General features: G+C 32.1%; 1 protein-coding gene across 3 annotated transcripts in view; it reads right to left on the minus strand.

The window, feature by feature from the left end:
* Positions 1 to 14333, minus strand: part of RALGPS2 (Ral GEF with PH domain and SH3 binding motif 2) — a gene marked incomplete at both ends in the record, with an annotated part of 108087 nt that overhangs the window by 18266 nt on the left and 75488 nt on the right. For 2 of the 3 annotated variants that reach the window (XM_084249109.1, XM_084249107.1), the window contains 6 exons: positions 778 to 855; positions 3326 to 3380; positions 7169 to 7320; positions 8095 to 8230; positions 9530 to 9597; positions 13603 to 13693. In XM_084249109.1, coding sequence (XP_084105235.1) covers positions 778 to 855; positions 3326 to 3380; positions 7169 to 7320; positions 8095 to 8230; positions 9530 to 9597; positions 13603 to 13693 — 580 coding nt within the window. The remainder of the gene's footprint in view (positions 1 to 777; positions 856 to 3325; positions 3381 to 7168; positions 7321 to 8094; positions 8231 to 9529; positions 9598 to 13602; positions 13694 to 14333) is intronic. The other variant, XM_084249108.1, reaches the window with a different exon arrangement.

Genomic DNA, 14333 nt, shown 5'->3' on the forward strand with positions numbered 1-14333 from the left:
ATTCCTTCAAAAGCAAAGAAGTGGTGTTTGCCAGTTTATCCCTTTATGATTATTTAGGTGTCTTCAAAGTGACTTAAAAACCTAAAAAACCACTAGAAATTTCATGATAGAGACATTTATATTCAGGGAGGTATACATGAGAAGGTCAGACACCATCCAATTGACATAAAGTTTCCTTCTAAAGGTTCTGTTTTGTTGTATTATGAATTGGCTGATTACCTGTTACTACTGACCTCCAGCCTCTAATCAATCTACTATGTGAATTTTCTTCTGCAGCCAGTAAGTGCAGAAAGAGATCCAGTTCAACTAGATGAACAACTGAATGAACATTAGTTGAAATACACAAGTATTATTTAATGAAATAACTTTTCTAAATTCAGGACCTGCAACTGATCTGAAAAATCATATAAAAAGACAAATCAAATGTAGACTTATTAATAAAGTAAAATGCTTTGATTGCAGTCTTTGAATAAGAAACAGATTTTTTGGTACCGCTCACAGCATTAGAAAGAGCGATGTAGTTAAAAAAGCTACCAACTTGAAATTACTTTTAAATGTGACATGAAGATGCAGACTTTAACAATTAGCTCTGTGGATCAGAAACAATAGTTCAAATTTATCTCTAGATTAAATCTTGGAAAGTTTTCCTGGGCATTTTGTGTAGTTTTAAATTGATTAGTTGAGAAAGAACAGAAGTAATGTGAGACCACACCCATGTAAGCCAATCACCAACACCAGAGGGGAGTTCTGTGACCCCTGAATACAGGGGGATTGTACCTGCTGGCCTTCATGTGGCTTCGATAGCCATTTCGTGCCACTCTTGTCACCGGGCCGAGAGAATGGTATAATCTGTTCCTGTTGAATTCCATTATAAATTGTATATATTACATATACTTTTAATCACCAAATCATAATCAATACCTAGAACAGTATAATAATGTCTGTGTAATCTTACAAAAGGTGAGATTGTGATTGTTCCTCTCTCTTTTTCAAAGCATGCAGCATAGACATAAATTATTTTTCCTTCAACTATTGAGTCTAGAAATACTTACAGGTACTTAGTACATACCACATATTTATATATACACATTCACTTTCACCAATCTGCTAAAATAACTAAGGAGCTATTTATAACCAAATAACATCAAAAGCTGAAAAATACTTCAAAAATTCTTTTGTTATAATTCTAGTTCTTAGATTCCAGTTTGAATATAATACCTGGATTTATATAAATAATTTTCTCTATATGTCCCTATGAAGACACCTAAAAGAAATATGGCATGTAAATTTAATGTGGCCTAACCATTTTATTTTCCTCTCTATCCTTTATATTAAAGCAAGTAAAACTGTGTTTGCTTCAGCAGCACATATACTAAAGCAAGTAAAATTAATAGATGAACTGAGTAATAAATGTAGTATTTCCACAACTACCAAAGTGAATAAATGATAAAATCAATAAATGATAAAGCCGATACATGATAAAAATGATATGAATTAATATTTGCCCAAAGTGGCATATAATACTTAACAAGGGAAATACACACAACCACATACATAGATAGGCAGACAGACAGACAGACAGATACACACACACACACACACACGCGCACGTGCAGAGATACTGCTAACTTCTTTGCCTGGGAAAAGTCAAAAGTAGCATGGTTGATAAATGGTATTTAAAAGAAAAAGCATTATTTTAGCAACTTAGGGAACAACATAGTTGGTGTCTGGAAAAAGAACAGAAAATGGTATTGTTTAACATTCAGGGTAACTATTTTCAAGTTCACTATCCACAAGTAGTGTTTTAAATCCTAATTTCTTTGTTACTCTTTATATCTGAATCTAGCTGAGCATCACTGATTTGCTCTCAAAATTTTCCCTGATTTTAACTTGGCACAAGTACAGTAGATTCTTTTAGCTGCAAATGTCTGCAAAGCAAAACATTTGTCATAAAAGAAATATCGTTTTGAGATAAGAAGGCAACACAATTAAATACTGTCTTCAACCTGCTGGAATGAGAACAGATTATTTTACACAACCATTCTGGTTACTCACTTATAACACATGCAAACTGTGAACAATTTCGGTCATTAAAATTTTTTATCTAAAGATAATAATACACTCTATAATCAACATCTGATGCTACTACGTTCTTTCTAGAGGGAAAGAACTAAACACAATTTGTACAAATTCAGACAGACAGCCAGAGGCAACTCTTGAGTTTTTCTTGTTTCAGGCAAACCCAAATAAAGAAATTGAAAGTGAAAGTTGTAAGAAAAATAATATGTAAAAACAAGAATTCCCTAAAACAAAGAGAACAAAACTTGATACCACTGACAATCACAGTAGGAAGAATAAAAGATACTTTGAAATACTGGGTTTACAAGTGAAAAATCTTAATCACATAATGACTAGAAATCTTTATGAAATTTCATCAAGAATAAGGTTCTAATTTTTCAATGAAACTAGCTAATTCAAATATGATTTCAAATGTATACTTCTAATTGTTTTCTAATTAAAAAGGTATTCATAGGGAGTTATGTAACTAACTATCTTCAACTCCATCAGTTTTAATATGACATTTAAAATTCATTCCAAATGAAACTTAGGCTGCTTAGTTTAAATACAAAGGGCAGGAAAATACTTTGGTCCAAAGTCTTGTATGTATGAAAATGGAAGAATAAAAATAGTTTTAAAAAATGTCCTAGTGGACATTTAGTAAATCACCATTATTTGCACTACTTGACTACATTTTTATGGAGATATTATATTGGAAAATCAAAATAGCACATTTGCTGTAAACAAATAACGGTTTTTACAGTTTAAAGCAACAAGGAAAGGGGAAAGAAGGAACCCGAACTTATAGTATTTTAGTATAGATCTGTGTATTCTGTGCAAGCTTTGAGTTAATGAAAATTTAAATTCAAATTTCATGATGCTTTATAGTTTAATTTGAAATTTACAAAGTCATTCTGGCCTTGACAAAGCAGCAGAAAATGAGGTTGATTTTACTAAATGCCTTAAAATTACTGAAATGAACCAGAATTTAAGACAATAATTTTACTTTTGAATACATAAGTTGACTATGACTTATTCTTTTTAAATTACAATTTTAAATATACTAAAATTCAAATGCATGTGTCAAGCCACCAAATAAGCAAATATTTGTTAATTAGGTAAAACTAAATTCCGGAATCAAACAATCAACTTCTAATTTCTGCCACCAGCAGGAAGCTTAAAGTCCCTTAGAGATAAGTAATATTATCTCTTAAAATTCATATATTTTAAGATGAACAAAGCAATTAAAACAAACAATTTTTCTTACCTTTCAAAAGCAGGCCATGAGGTCTCTTCACTTAGTTCAGAACCATCACTGCTACCTAAAACCAAAAGTGATTCTATTTTTAAACATCAGAATTAAAGTTCAGATTTTATATTTCAAAAATAAATGCTATTCTCAAAAAATTACAACCATGTCATTTGTGGGTAAACATTCACATATTAATTCTTCACTCTAATATTACTGCTGTTAGATTTATTCTGCAACATTTTGGGATATAATTGATAAAATTATCTAAATTAATAAAATAGCAAAACACATTTTTGCATGTCTACTTATAACTCAAACTGATTATCAATATCAAATTGATAATTTTTATACCATCAGAGCATGGTATAAAAAGGTGTTTCATAATTTAAGGCCAATATAATTGTGAAATTCTTAGAGGATCATGATATACTTCTTTCCCTTTTGTATTCTTTTAAAAATCCATTACTAACTTATGAATAAAAAGGTTAATGGAATTTAATTTTTGTCTGTAGAGACAAGGTAGAAAAGAATGAAATCGCTACGTTTAAAAAATGTTACTATAGTAATGTAAAGTATTTCTTTGGCCAGAATATCAGTTAAAATAGAAAGTTTTAAATTAGTTGACCAAAAAATTGAGGGGAATGAGGGGAACGGAGAGGTCAAAACAGCTTAGACTGACTTAAAAGTTATAGCGGTAATTCTAGCTCTCAACAAAATTGAGATGATTAATGTGTTCCTTATGTATCGAGCTGAGTTATCTATCAGACTTTCAAAACCAGGGTTCATGAAAGATGCATACTTTTAATGCTAAACAGCACCCATTATACTTGACGGATTAAAACCTCTTGTATGGACTTAGAATGGCTCTACTTAGGTCCCATCCTTCGAAAAACTGAATACCAATCACAGAAGTAATTTTATGTGGCTATGTTGCTGAGAAAATGGTGGTAATCTATTGTTGGTATTGGGACTTATAGGTTATCTTTTAAATTGTAGCATTATGTGGTAAAGACTAGAAATTTAAACATGATTAATATGAATTATTTATAGATAAGATTTTCCAGCAGCTTGGGGTTCGAATAGATATGCCTTCCTTTGCCAGGTTATCTGGGACATATATATTGTATTAGAAAATGTTAGAGGCCAATGTCCTACACAATGATTAGTTTCTCTAGGCCTCCACAGTACAGTAGGCTGATATTGTATATAAAAGTTATAGTAAAGGGAAAAAACCTTTTGTGATTTAAAAAAATTATATACATTTTACTATTTTAAATTAAAAAAATCTTTTAAATATATATATTTGAACATTATGATTTAACTGGTCTAATTACTTTAATATTTTTCAAAAAGAACATTTATAATTAATACTCCAATTTGGATTAAATGAGTCTCTACTCATCTGTTTTCTGAAATGTTTTCCAAACAGGAAAACACTCATTGTGCTCAACGATGAACACTTTAGTTGTTATCATTTTGCAGCAGATGATATTTATATGTGGCTTGGAGGTGATCTTAGATATAGTGCACATATGATTAATGGCATTTACTATGCCATGAACTGGAAGTATCTGTAAGCTATGACCCAGGAATCTCTGCTGAATCCTGAACTTTAGTTTCCATTTCTTGGGCCCATGGAGGATAGCAGACAGACCCAAAAAATTACTTTGGTGAGTGTTAATAAACTTTTCAATTTTAGCTAGAAATAGTTCTTCATCAATAAAAGTACAACTCCTTAAGAGATGAGCCAACAATATTGGTGGTTGTCCATTTTACTTTTTCTTTTTACCACTTTCAGTCACCTGTCTTTGGATCAACCAACTTCTAACAGTGCCACAATCTGACCAGCAGATCCTTGGAGTCACTTTAGCTGTTCCCAAGCTTCCAGAACACCTATTAGCAAGAAGTGTCAATGATAGAGCTGAGGTCCAGCAACACTTTTGTGATTTTGGTGGTGGATGTGGTTTAGTAACAACACTTGAAGGGGGAGATCCTAAACCTCTAAAACACAAACAAACAAAAGATGTGTACATATTAACACCTACCATTTATAGTTATAGACTTACTCTCTTTTCAGAATATTAAAGTTTTAAAAAATCAAACCCTGGAAGGTAATGTCTCTAGATAATGTTCTTAATCTACAAAGATGAAACAATCCTTACTATTTACCTACTTAATGGCCCTACATAATTGAAAAATAAACACAAAGGCAGAAAATTAAAATACTCTTAAAGATCTCCAAATTGAGATACTAAGTGAAAAAACTAGGTAACTATCTGTGGGAATCAGACGAACAATTATAGAAACTAGAAGTTGCAAATAAACTAGACAATACAATCATCATTATAAAGCTTACAATGGGATAAAGTCAAATACTATATATTTGACAACTATAATTTTTAACAAATATTTTTTCTTTAGGTGGCATTATTTTGTGCATTATTTTCAGATTGCGGTTGATATTTGCATATTAGGCAACTCAACACTAATAATCATTTTATGTGGCCCACTCTTCTATTTTGTAAATCATTTAATCATTTTCTGTTATAAAAATGGGACCATCAGAGTGAAAAACTGCTGAATGATGCTGGAAAGCTCTTGAAGCAATTTCCTTTTCAGGGTTTAGAACTCAAGGGTTAAGGAAGTCAATATGCTCAATAAAATGAATTTCTGCAATTTGAAAGGATTGTTCATCCCTAATGACAAACTAATAGTAATAGATTTAGCCTGCGAAAAACCTGGGACTTAGTCAAAAAGACGACATTTTCCTTCCATATTTTTTTTGAAAAAAAAAAAAAAAAAAAAGCACCGCACAGATTTTCTGTTTCTCAAAGAAATAATACACATCTCGAAAATTCAGAAAATGCAAGTTTAAAAAATAAAAACAAATTCCTCTCTTAATCTTGCATTCTTTTCCAGTATGGCCTTGATTTTCTGCTTCTCTTCATAGTAGCTATCTCTATTTCCTCACCTCTCATTCTCTAACCCACTCCCTTCAGGGATTTGCCTACATTACTCTAGGAAGCAATTCTTGTCAAGGTCTCAAATGACTTTTATCTCACTAAATCCACTGACCAATTCCCCAATCTCAGGCTACTTCTCTTTTTTGAATTTCATATTGGCACATTCAACACTTTCCTCCTCCTGAGACACAGGGCTTTCTGATACCAAAACCTCCCCTCGCTCCTTGACTGGTCCCTCTGCTTGGTAGTTTCCTTTGATAGCCCATCCTTTAAAATGAAATAGAAGCCTAAATGTTAGAATGTCTTATTTATTTTACACACTCTCCCTAGGGGACCTCAACCAGTGCCACGGCTTGAAATATTATAAATAATTTAACTTCTATCTTTATATCAATAGACCTGACCTTACCCCACTGAGCTCGATATTCAAACATTCATTTACCTATCTGACAACTCTGTGTGAACCAAACATATCCAAAACAGAACTCTCAGTTTCTAAGCTAGTCTTCCTTCATAAATACCTTGCAACCCAACAAATGATTGCTCTTCCAGTCTTCTCCACCTCAATAATAGCACAACCACCTAACTTAAGTGTCCTTTTCCTCATCCCCACATTCAAACTGCATGCAGTAATTAATTAAATCAGTCCACATTCTTTTTCCACCATTCTCTGAATGCCTCCCCTTTTGGAATTAAAAAAAAAGGAAGTAATTTTTAAACCATCATGAATTATTAACTTCAGTAGCTACTAGTGAGATGCTCTATATCTAACTGCTACCTTGCTTTTGTCAAATTTTCTTTATTTGTAGTAGGGTTAATAACTTTTTCCACTGGAGTTATAGTAAAAGTTTCATTTTTATGTAAGTTGTAACCCTCACAGAGAAGTATTTCTCACCTATTGATATTCCACTAGAAAGAGTAGAACTTTCAGCATGACCTCGCGATGGCGCATGGGGCTCCATGACGCTATCATCTAACAGATGTCTTGGCCCTGCATTTGGGAATGTTGCACTCTTAAACTCTGCTGTATTCATTTTATGAATGAAACTGAAAATAAAGAGAAATATTTTTACATTTTTTATTACTGTTATTAATTCAGGATATAAAAGATAGTCTTATATAAAGATTCAGGTCATAAAACATTTATCTGCTATACTGAACAATTTCTGAACTCTCATACTAATAATGAACGCACAGGTTTTATCATAATGACCTAAAACAGGTTTAGGGAAAATTTTTTTGGAGACCAGACCATATCTATCTATAAAATGGAGAATACATAAATATATCTTTAGTCTCAGTTGCACTAAGTTTTTTCATGTTAACTTTTGGAAACTAGTTATTAAATTTTCACACAAATCAGGTGAACCATAGGTTCCATTTTGAGAAAACAATCTTGTAAAGTTAATGAAGTTAAACAACAACTAGTTTCCTTTCCTTTGCATTTAGAATAAAAATAAAATTTTATAGGCCTTAACTTATGGTGATTAAGACAAGCACTGACTGTCTTGACACTAAAGATAAAAGTTAAAAGGAAATGGTATTATTGTTTTCCTGATTTTATTTATAATAACACTGTAATGTTCACTTTATCTCCCCCAAATGTGGAGGCACTGTTGGGAAACTCATTTCCAAATTAAGATACAGGAAGAAATAAATGCTTTTAGGCAAACCTTTATACTGAATTAGAAAAAGCCTATTGTCATACAAATCAAACTATGCAAAGACAGTATTTTCTACTTAGCTAATCAAACAAATAGAAAACAAGTCCATTTAGAAAAAAAACTTAAAAATCTGAAAGACAAAATTAAAAATGCTGACTTATAACCCAAGCTGTGGCACTTCCTATGTCCATGTGGAATAAGGTTTCGAGGGGATGGCGGTGTTTGTGGTAGCAAGGTTCCTTCAGCTGCCACACTTTTTCTTGCACTTTGTGGAGATGCTCCAACTTCAGGACCTAAGAGTTACGTGGAGGCAGAGGGAGAGAGAGTAGAGGGAAGGGAAGAAGAGGAGAGACAGATATTGATTCCAGTAGACCAAGAATTGTTTCATTTTTCATCCTGATATAAAATGTTGTTTGTATTTTAAGATATTAGTTTAGTTCTATTTCATTCACTGAACAGGACAAATATTTATTTTCTAAGACTTAAAACACAAAACCCCAAAACATGAAATTCATTGATTTCTATCTACCATACTTGTACTAAAGAGGCAGTATAACTATTTTCCTCATTTACAGAGGTCAAAATAGAATTAGAAGAGATAAACTCAGCATCTCATATAACAGATCAAGCCTGGATTAATCACCCAGGTCTTCGGAACCCTAGTTTGGTGCTCTTTTAATTTTTCACATTGATCCCTTAACTCTTAGTTTTAGCTTCCTCTTAGATAAGGAACTTTAGGAGAGATCAAGCATTTGAGTTAGAATTTAGCTCTATATTGACATTGTTCAAAATTATGGAAATAAGAAAAAACTCAAAGTGAATTTGTAAGCTATCACTTTAAGAATAAAGGAGAAGCAAATTTAAGAAATTCAGCCTGAAATGTTTTTCTCTGCTTGGAATATTCTTCCCTCTGGGTATTGACAAGGCTTATTTCTTAACTTCCTTCATACCTTATTAGATGGGCCTTTAAATATTTTTACAATATATAGTAACATGAAGTTTAGTGCCAAGGTCTGCATTTGAAATTTTTTAAAAGACATTTATCAATGATTTCTTAAACAATAAATAATTCTCTTAAATGTCATACTTTTGATAGTGTGTCAGATACTTAATTCTCATTAAGTGCAACACATAAATTAAGGAGCTATTTTTAATACTCTTAGTACTTGGTGCAGAGTGAAACTAAAAAAAAATCAAATCATTAACAATGACTTCTATTAAATATAAAAATCAGTAGACTTTGCCCCTCATAACACAGAATTTTCTAATGTTACCAATCCTCATTGTCTAGGATGGTGTATTCTTAATTAAAAAGAACAGCTATTCATAAATACCTCATATTTTCTATTTGTTGTTCTATTTTCATTCACTAGTTGGCTATTTGAACATTACTGACACTGTAGTAAGTAAAACTGTTTAATTAAAAAAAAATACCAAACAGAAAAACAATGATAGATGTTAATACCAAAAATAAATTTTTGAATGAAGTATAAAATGTGCTTAAGTATTTATTTACTTCACTTTGGAGTACATGCTTTCTTTGTCTGTTATCTGATTTATCATTTGGTAATGAGCGAAGACTATGCACTAACCTACTAAATCTTCCCTGGAAGCAGCAGAACGTGGTGTGCTTGTACCTGGTTCTATCTTTAAGGAAAGTCTGAATTTTAAAAAGAAACAAAACACAAAGTAATTAATATTTGACAAAATAATATTAAACATTTAAAAATATTATTTATATTGATAAATATGTAACATTTAAAAAAATATTAAAAGTGTATTTTCTCACACAAAACTTAATTTTTATAATTTCAGTATATTTTTTTAAGAGCAATTTTTAAGTTAAGACTATTTCTTTCATACAAAGCCGATCTTAAAGTTTATTGCTGGGAATATTAGGGAGAGGGAAAAACATTAAAAGTCATTTAAAAATAGAAACCCTCCCCTACCCCCCAAGATGACGCTAACATATCTAAACAATTCAATACCTTTAAAGATACTTGGTGAGTGACTAACAGGTGATCTAACTCAAGGTTATAGTGATAACCTGACACAAATTCAGGAAATTTCACATGTTAATAAAAATATTATGCAAATTTTTTCTAGAATCTTAAATAGGTGTGCTAATGGCTTCTGTAGCACTGAAAATTTTAAAAAAATCTTACCTAAAACTAGCCATTTAAAAATTCAACCAACTTAACTCATCAAAATAAAGATCTGTATAAATAAAAAGGGTGTTTGCAAAATTCCTGGTAAATCTCAGGAATGTGGTAATATGATAAATTATATATACAAATATATACATATTTGTGCATATATACCTATTTGTGCATACAAAGTATTATAAATTATACCATAAATCATATACATTTTTCATAAATTATGTCATAAATTATCACATACAATGATATTATAAATCATACATCATATATGATAAATTTATCTTAATATATCCAGTTTTGAGAAGTTCCACAGCAAAAAATTAGGATTCCTATCAGTGGAAACTATTTTAGGAAATAGGAAACTTTGGTACAGTCCAGAAAGCCTATCATCATGAAGCCTTTGTCTGAAAATCATGACAATTTATAGAATGCTACCATACACCATACTAAATGGAATTTTATATAAAACTGAACAATACAAGTAACATTCCTAGTGATAGATCTATTGTAGGTTCTTAGCTTATTATTTCTTTGATAACCTAAGAGGAATTATATATGATTATATTCTGATTATTTGATAGCATAAAATGCATATGTTAAACTGATAGATGATTAATCAGAACTCTGCTCTTTTTCCTCTGACAGAGCAGTTTGTTTATTTTAGTTACAAACTATATTGAGTTAATTCATTTGATAAATAGGCTTTGTGCTGGCATCTAGGGTCAGCACTGCAATATTAACAAACTGAGGCAGATTTGATGTTCCTGGCCTTCTGAAGCTCACAATCCAGTAGGTGAAAGACAAAGGAATAAACAAAATAAACACTATTTCCTAAAACAGAATCCAAATAGAAGGGAATAGAAAGGAAACTATGGGTGAATCACTCTGCTATCAGTAGCAGCTGGTAACTGACAGCAGTGTGAAAAGCAGAAGCATATTAAAAAGTAAAGCAGTAAAGGGTAGTCAGAGCGTCAAGCTCCACATCATCAAAGCACCATATAGTAAGTGAGGCTGACTCAGTGAGAAAAGATATTATATTCAGTATGAAAATGAAATAACTTATGAAAGGGCTTCCCTGGTGGAGAAAGGTTTTCATCCTGATTAAAAATTTGTAATATTGATATCAACTGCCTATATAGATGATGTCTTTGAATAAATTAGTGTAATTTTTATATAAATCTGTCCATCTTTCCTCATAAAAACTACTTTCTACCTGATAATCTTATGGTTCTTATCTTAAAATACGCTGATTTTCACCACATTTAATTAGCTGGCTCAGGTAACACAACCGCATCTTTAGAAAAACTATCTTCTCCAGAGCCTCATATGAAGCCCCAACATCAGATTACTTGTACTTCCCCAAGGGAATATAAGTGTTTCTCACACTATTTCTTTGATCATTATCCCAAAGAATCTTTTCCTTATCCTTCATGTGGAGTTAATTCCCACATAGCCCCAAAGTTTTAGCCTCAGATGACACTGACTCCTGAAGCCGATCATATTTCTTTTGCAACATGATCGTAATTCAAAATTCTTTATTCCTTAGGAAGTATGGTGGATGGTAAGCAGATAGAAATAGATAGCTATTTGTTGGATTAAAGAACTAGACATAAGACCTGAAACCATAAAATATATAGAAGGAAATATAGGCGAAACACTACGTGATCTGCACATCAAAGACATCTTTACAGACACATCACCCAAAGCAGTGATAGTGAAGGCAAAGATAAACAGCTGGGACTACATCAAATTAAAGAGCTTCTGCACAGCAAAAGAGACAATAACAAAAACAAAGAGAAACCCCACCAACTGGGAGAACATTTAGGCACCCAACACTAATGATAAAGGACTGATCACAAAAATCTGCAAAGAGCTGATGAGACTCAACAACAACAAAGAAAAGAATCCAGTCAAAAAATGGGCAGAAGAGCTAAAAAGAAACTTCTCTGAAGAGGAAATGCAAATGGCCAACAGGCATATGAAAAAATGTTCCACATCACTTGCCATCAGGGAAATGCAAATCAAAACTACCATGAGATACCATCTCACACCAGTGAGAATGGCACATATTAAAAAAACTAGCAACAACAAATGCTGGCGAGGGTGTGGAGAAAAAGGAACTCTTCTGCACTGTTGGTGGGAGTGCAAACTGGTCCAACCACTGTGGAAAGCTGTGTGGAGATTTCTGGACCTACTAAACATAGAGCTTCCATATGATCCAGCAATTCCACTCCTAGGTATTTACCCAAAGGACACAGAAACATCAATTCCAAAGAACACCTGCACCCCTATGTTTATAGCAGCACTGTTTACAATAGCTAAGCTTTGGAAACAACCCAAATGCCCAAAAATAGATGACTGGATCAAGAAGATGTGGTACATATACACCATGGAATATTACTCAGCATTCAAAAAAGATAAACACATGCAATTTGCAGCAACATGGATGGCGCTGGAAGGGATCATGCTCAGCGAAATAAGCCAAAAAGAAAAAGAAAAATACCGGATGGTCTCACTCATAGCAGGAATCTAGAAAACTTAAATAAGGGACCAGGAAAATGAATAACTATAAGAAAGTGAAAATCAAAATCAACAAAAAACTATGAACCAGAGACACTTTTAGGGGGGCGGGGGCGGGAGGGGAGGGATTGGGGTCAGAATGGGGGGGCTGCAATTGTATGGGGAATATAACAATAAAATTTATTATAAAAAAAAAAGAAATAGATAGCTATTTGGAAAGTCATTTTTAAATCCTTAATAAAGAACTTTCTATGACAAAAAAATGTATAAGTATGGTGCTACATTGGACAAACACAAGTATGTTTTTGCCAAAGACATGAGGTTGAATATTTCCTCAATCCACAAAAACAGTTGAAAACAAGCCCAAAGATGTATAAAAAATTACCATAAAAGGAATAATTATTCTATTTTTAGACTTTCATAAATTTTTCACTGTATTAAAAAATAAATTTCCATAAAGATCCAATGCTTGACTATAGAAGGAAAGGAAGAAGTTTAGAACTATCAAATATCAGGTCTTTAACAGGTTGAGAAAGATGAAATATATATATTTTTTAAATTTTGTGTAGAAGAACTGAGGTATAGGCAGAGGTGTAGAGGGTTGAGAGGATTCACCAGAGACAGACTGGGGAGCAGAATAGACAGATTTACTTAAATACAATGCCATTGGGAGCAACAAGTAAGACAGGAGAGGTCTGCTGCACCATGTGTCTGCTGCTCTCTGGCCTCTCTGGCTGGGGGTAGCTCTGAGACTTAACCCCCAGGCCATCAGGGAGGTCCAGATGAAATACTTTGTAATAAAACAACAGGTTCCATCATAACAAGTGACTATAAAGAAATACCTTAATACCTTTATCATTGTAAATGTACAGCTGGATTAGGCACTTGTATAATAAAATGGCGGCTTTAGATATTTAAATACAAGATAAAAGGATGGAGGACAGGACAAAGTTATACAAACCACTTTTGAAGATCCAACCTACTTGTAATTATCATCTTCAACAAACTTTTGTAGTTCTTCTATATACTGAACAGAGTTCAGATATTTTTGGACATGAGGCAACATGGGTATATCTAGGCAAAATATGATAATTAATTAATTATATAATAATAAATACCTGGAATTTTAAAAGTTAAATTGACAAAATATATTTGGAGGTAAACTAAGGCCACATGGCACCAAAATTTAAACTAATTCTAGAAGGAAATCTGTTTAATGCAAAACCAAAAAAAAAAAAAAAAAAACTTAGAAAATTACAATTGCAGGCTGTGTGCAAAGATTTAGAAGTAAATAAAGTTTATTAATAAGGTCCTACATAGCTGAGAAATTTCTTTTAAAAAAAAACAAAAGCCTGAGACTTCATTGTGATTCATATTGAAACCTCATTTAATTGCAAGATGTAAGGGCAGTTTTGTTTCTTTTTCTAAACTTCTTTTTAAAAGAAGCCTGGCTCCATTTGTTAACATGGTTTTTCTTCCCCTATTTAGAAATCTCTTTTAATATTAATTTAACATTACAATTTGGTGTTAAGTTAAAAAAAAGGGAAAAATAAATGAATACATGAAGCCTATGTATGTAAAATTGGCTTTAGGACAAATTTATTTAAAATTTATTAAATAATGTAAATTCACCTTTTTAATACCATAAACATGATATAGCAAGTCTATTTTTATTCCCCCATCAAAATGAAAGCATTCAAACATTTAAAAACAT

Source organism: Talpa europaea, assembly GCF_964194135.1.
Source record: "Talpa europaea genome assembly, chromosome: 12".
NCBI lineage: Eukaryota > Metazoa > Chordata > Mammalia > Eulipotyphla > Talpidae > Talpa > Talpa europaea.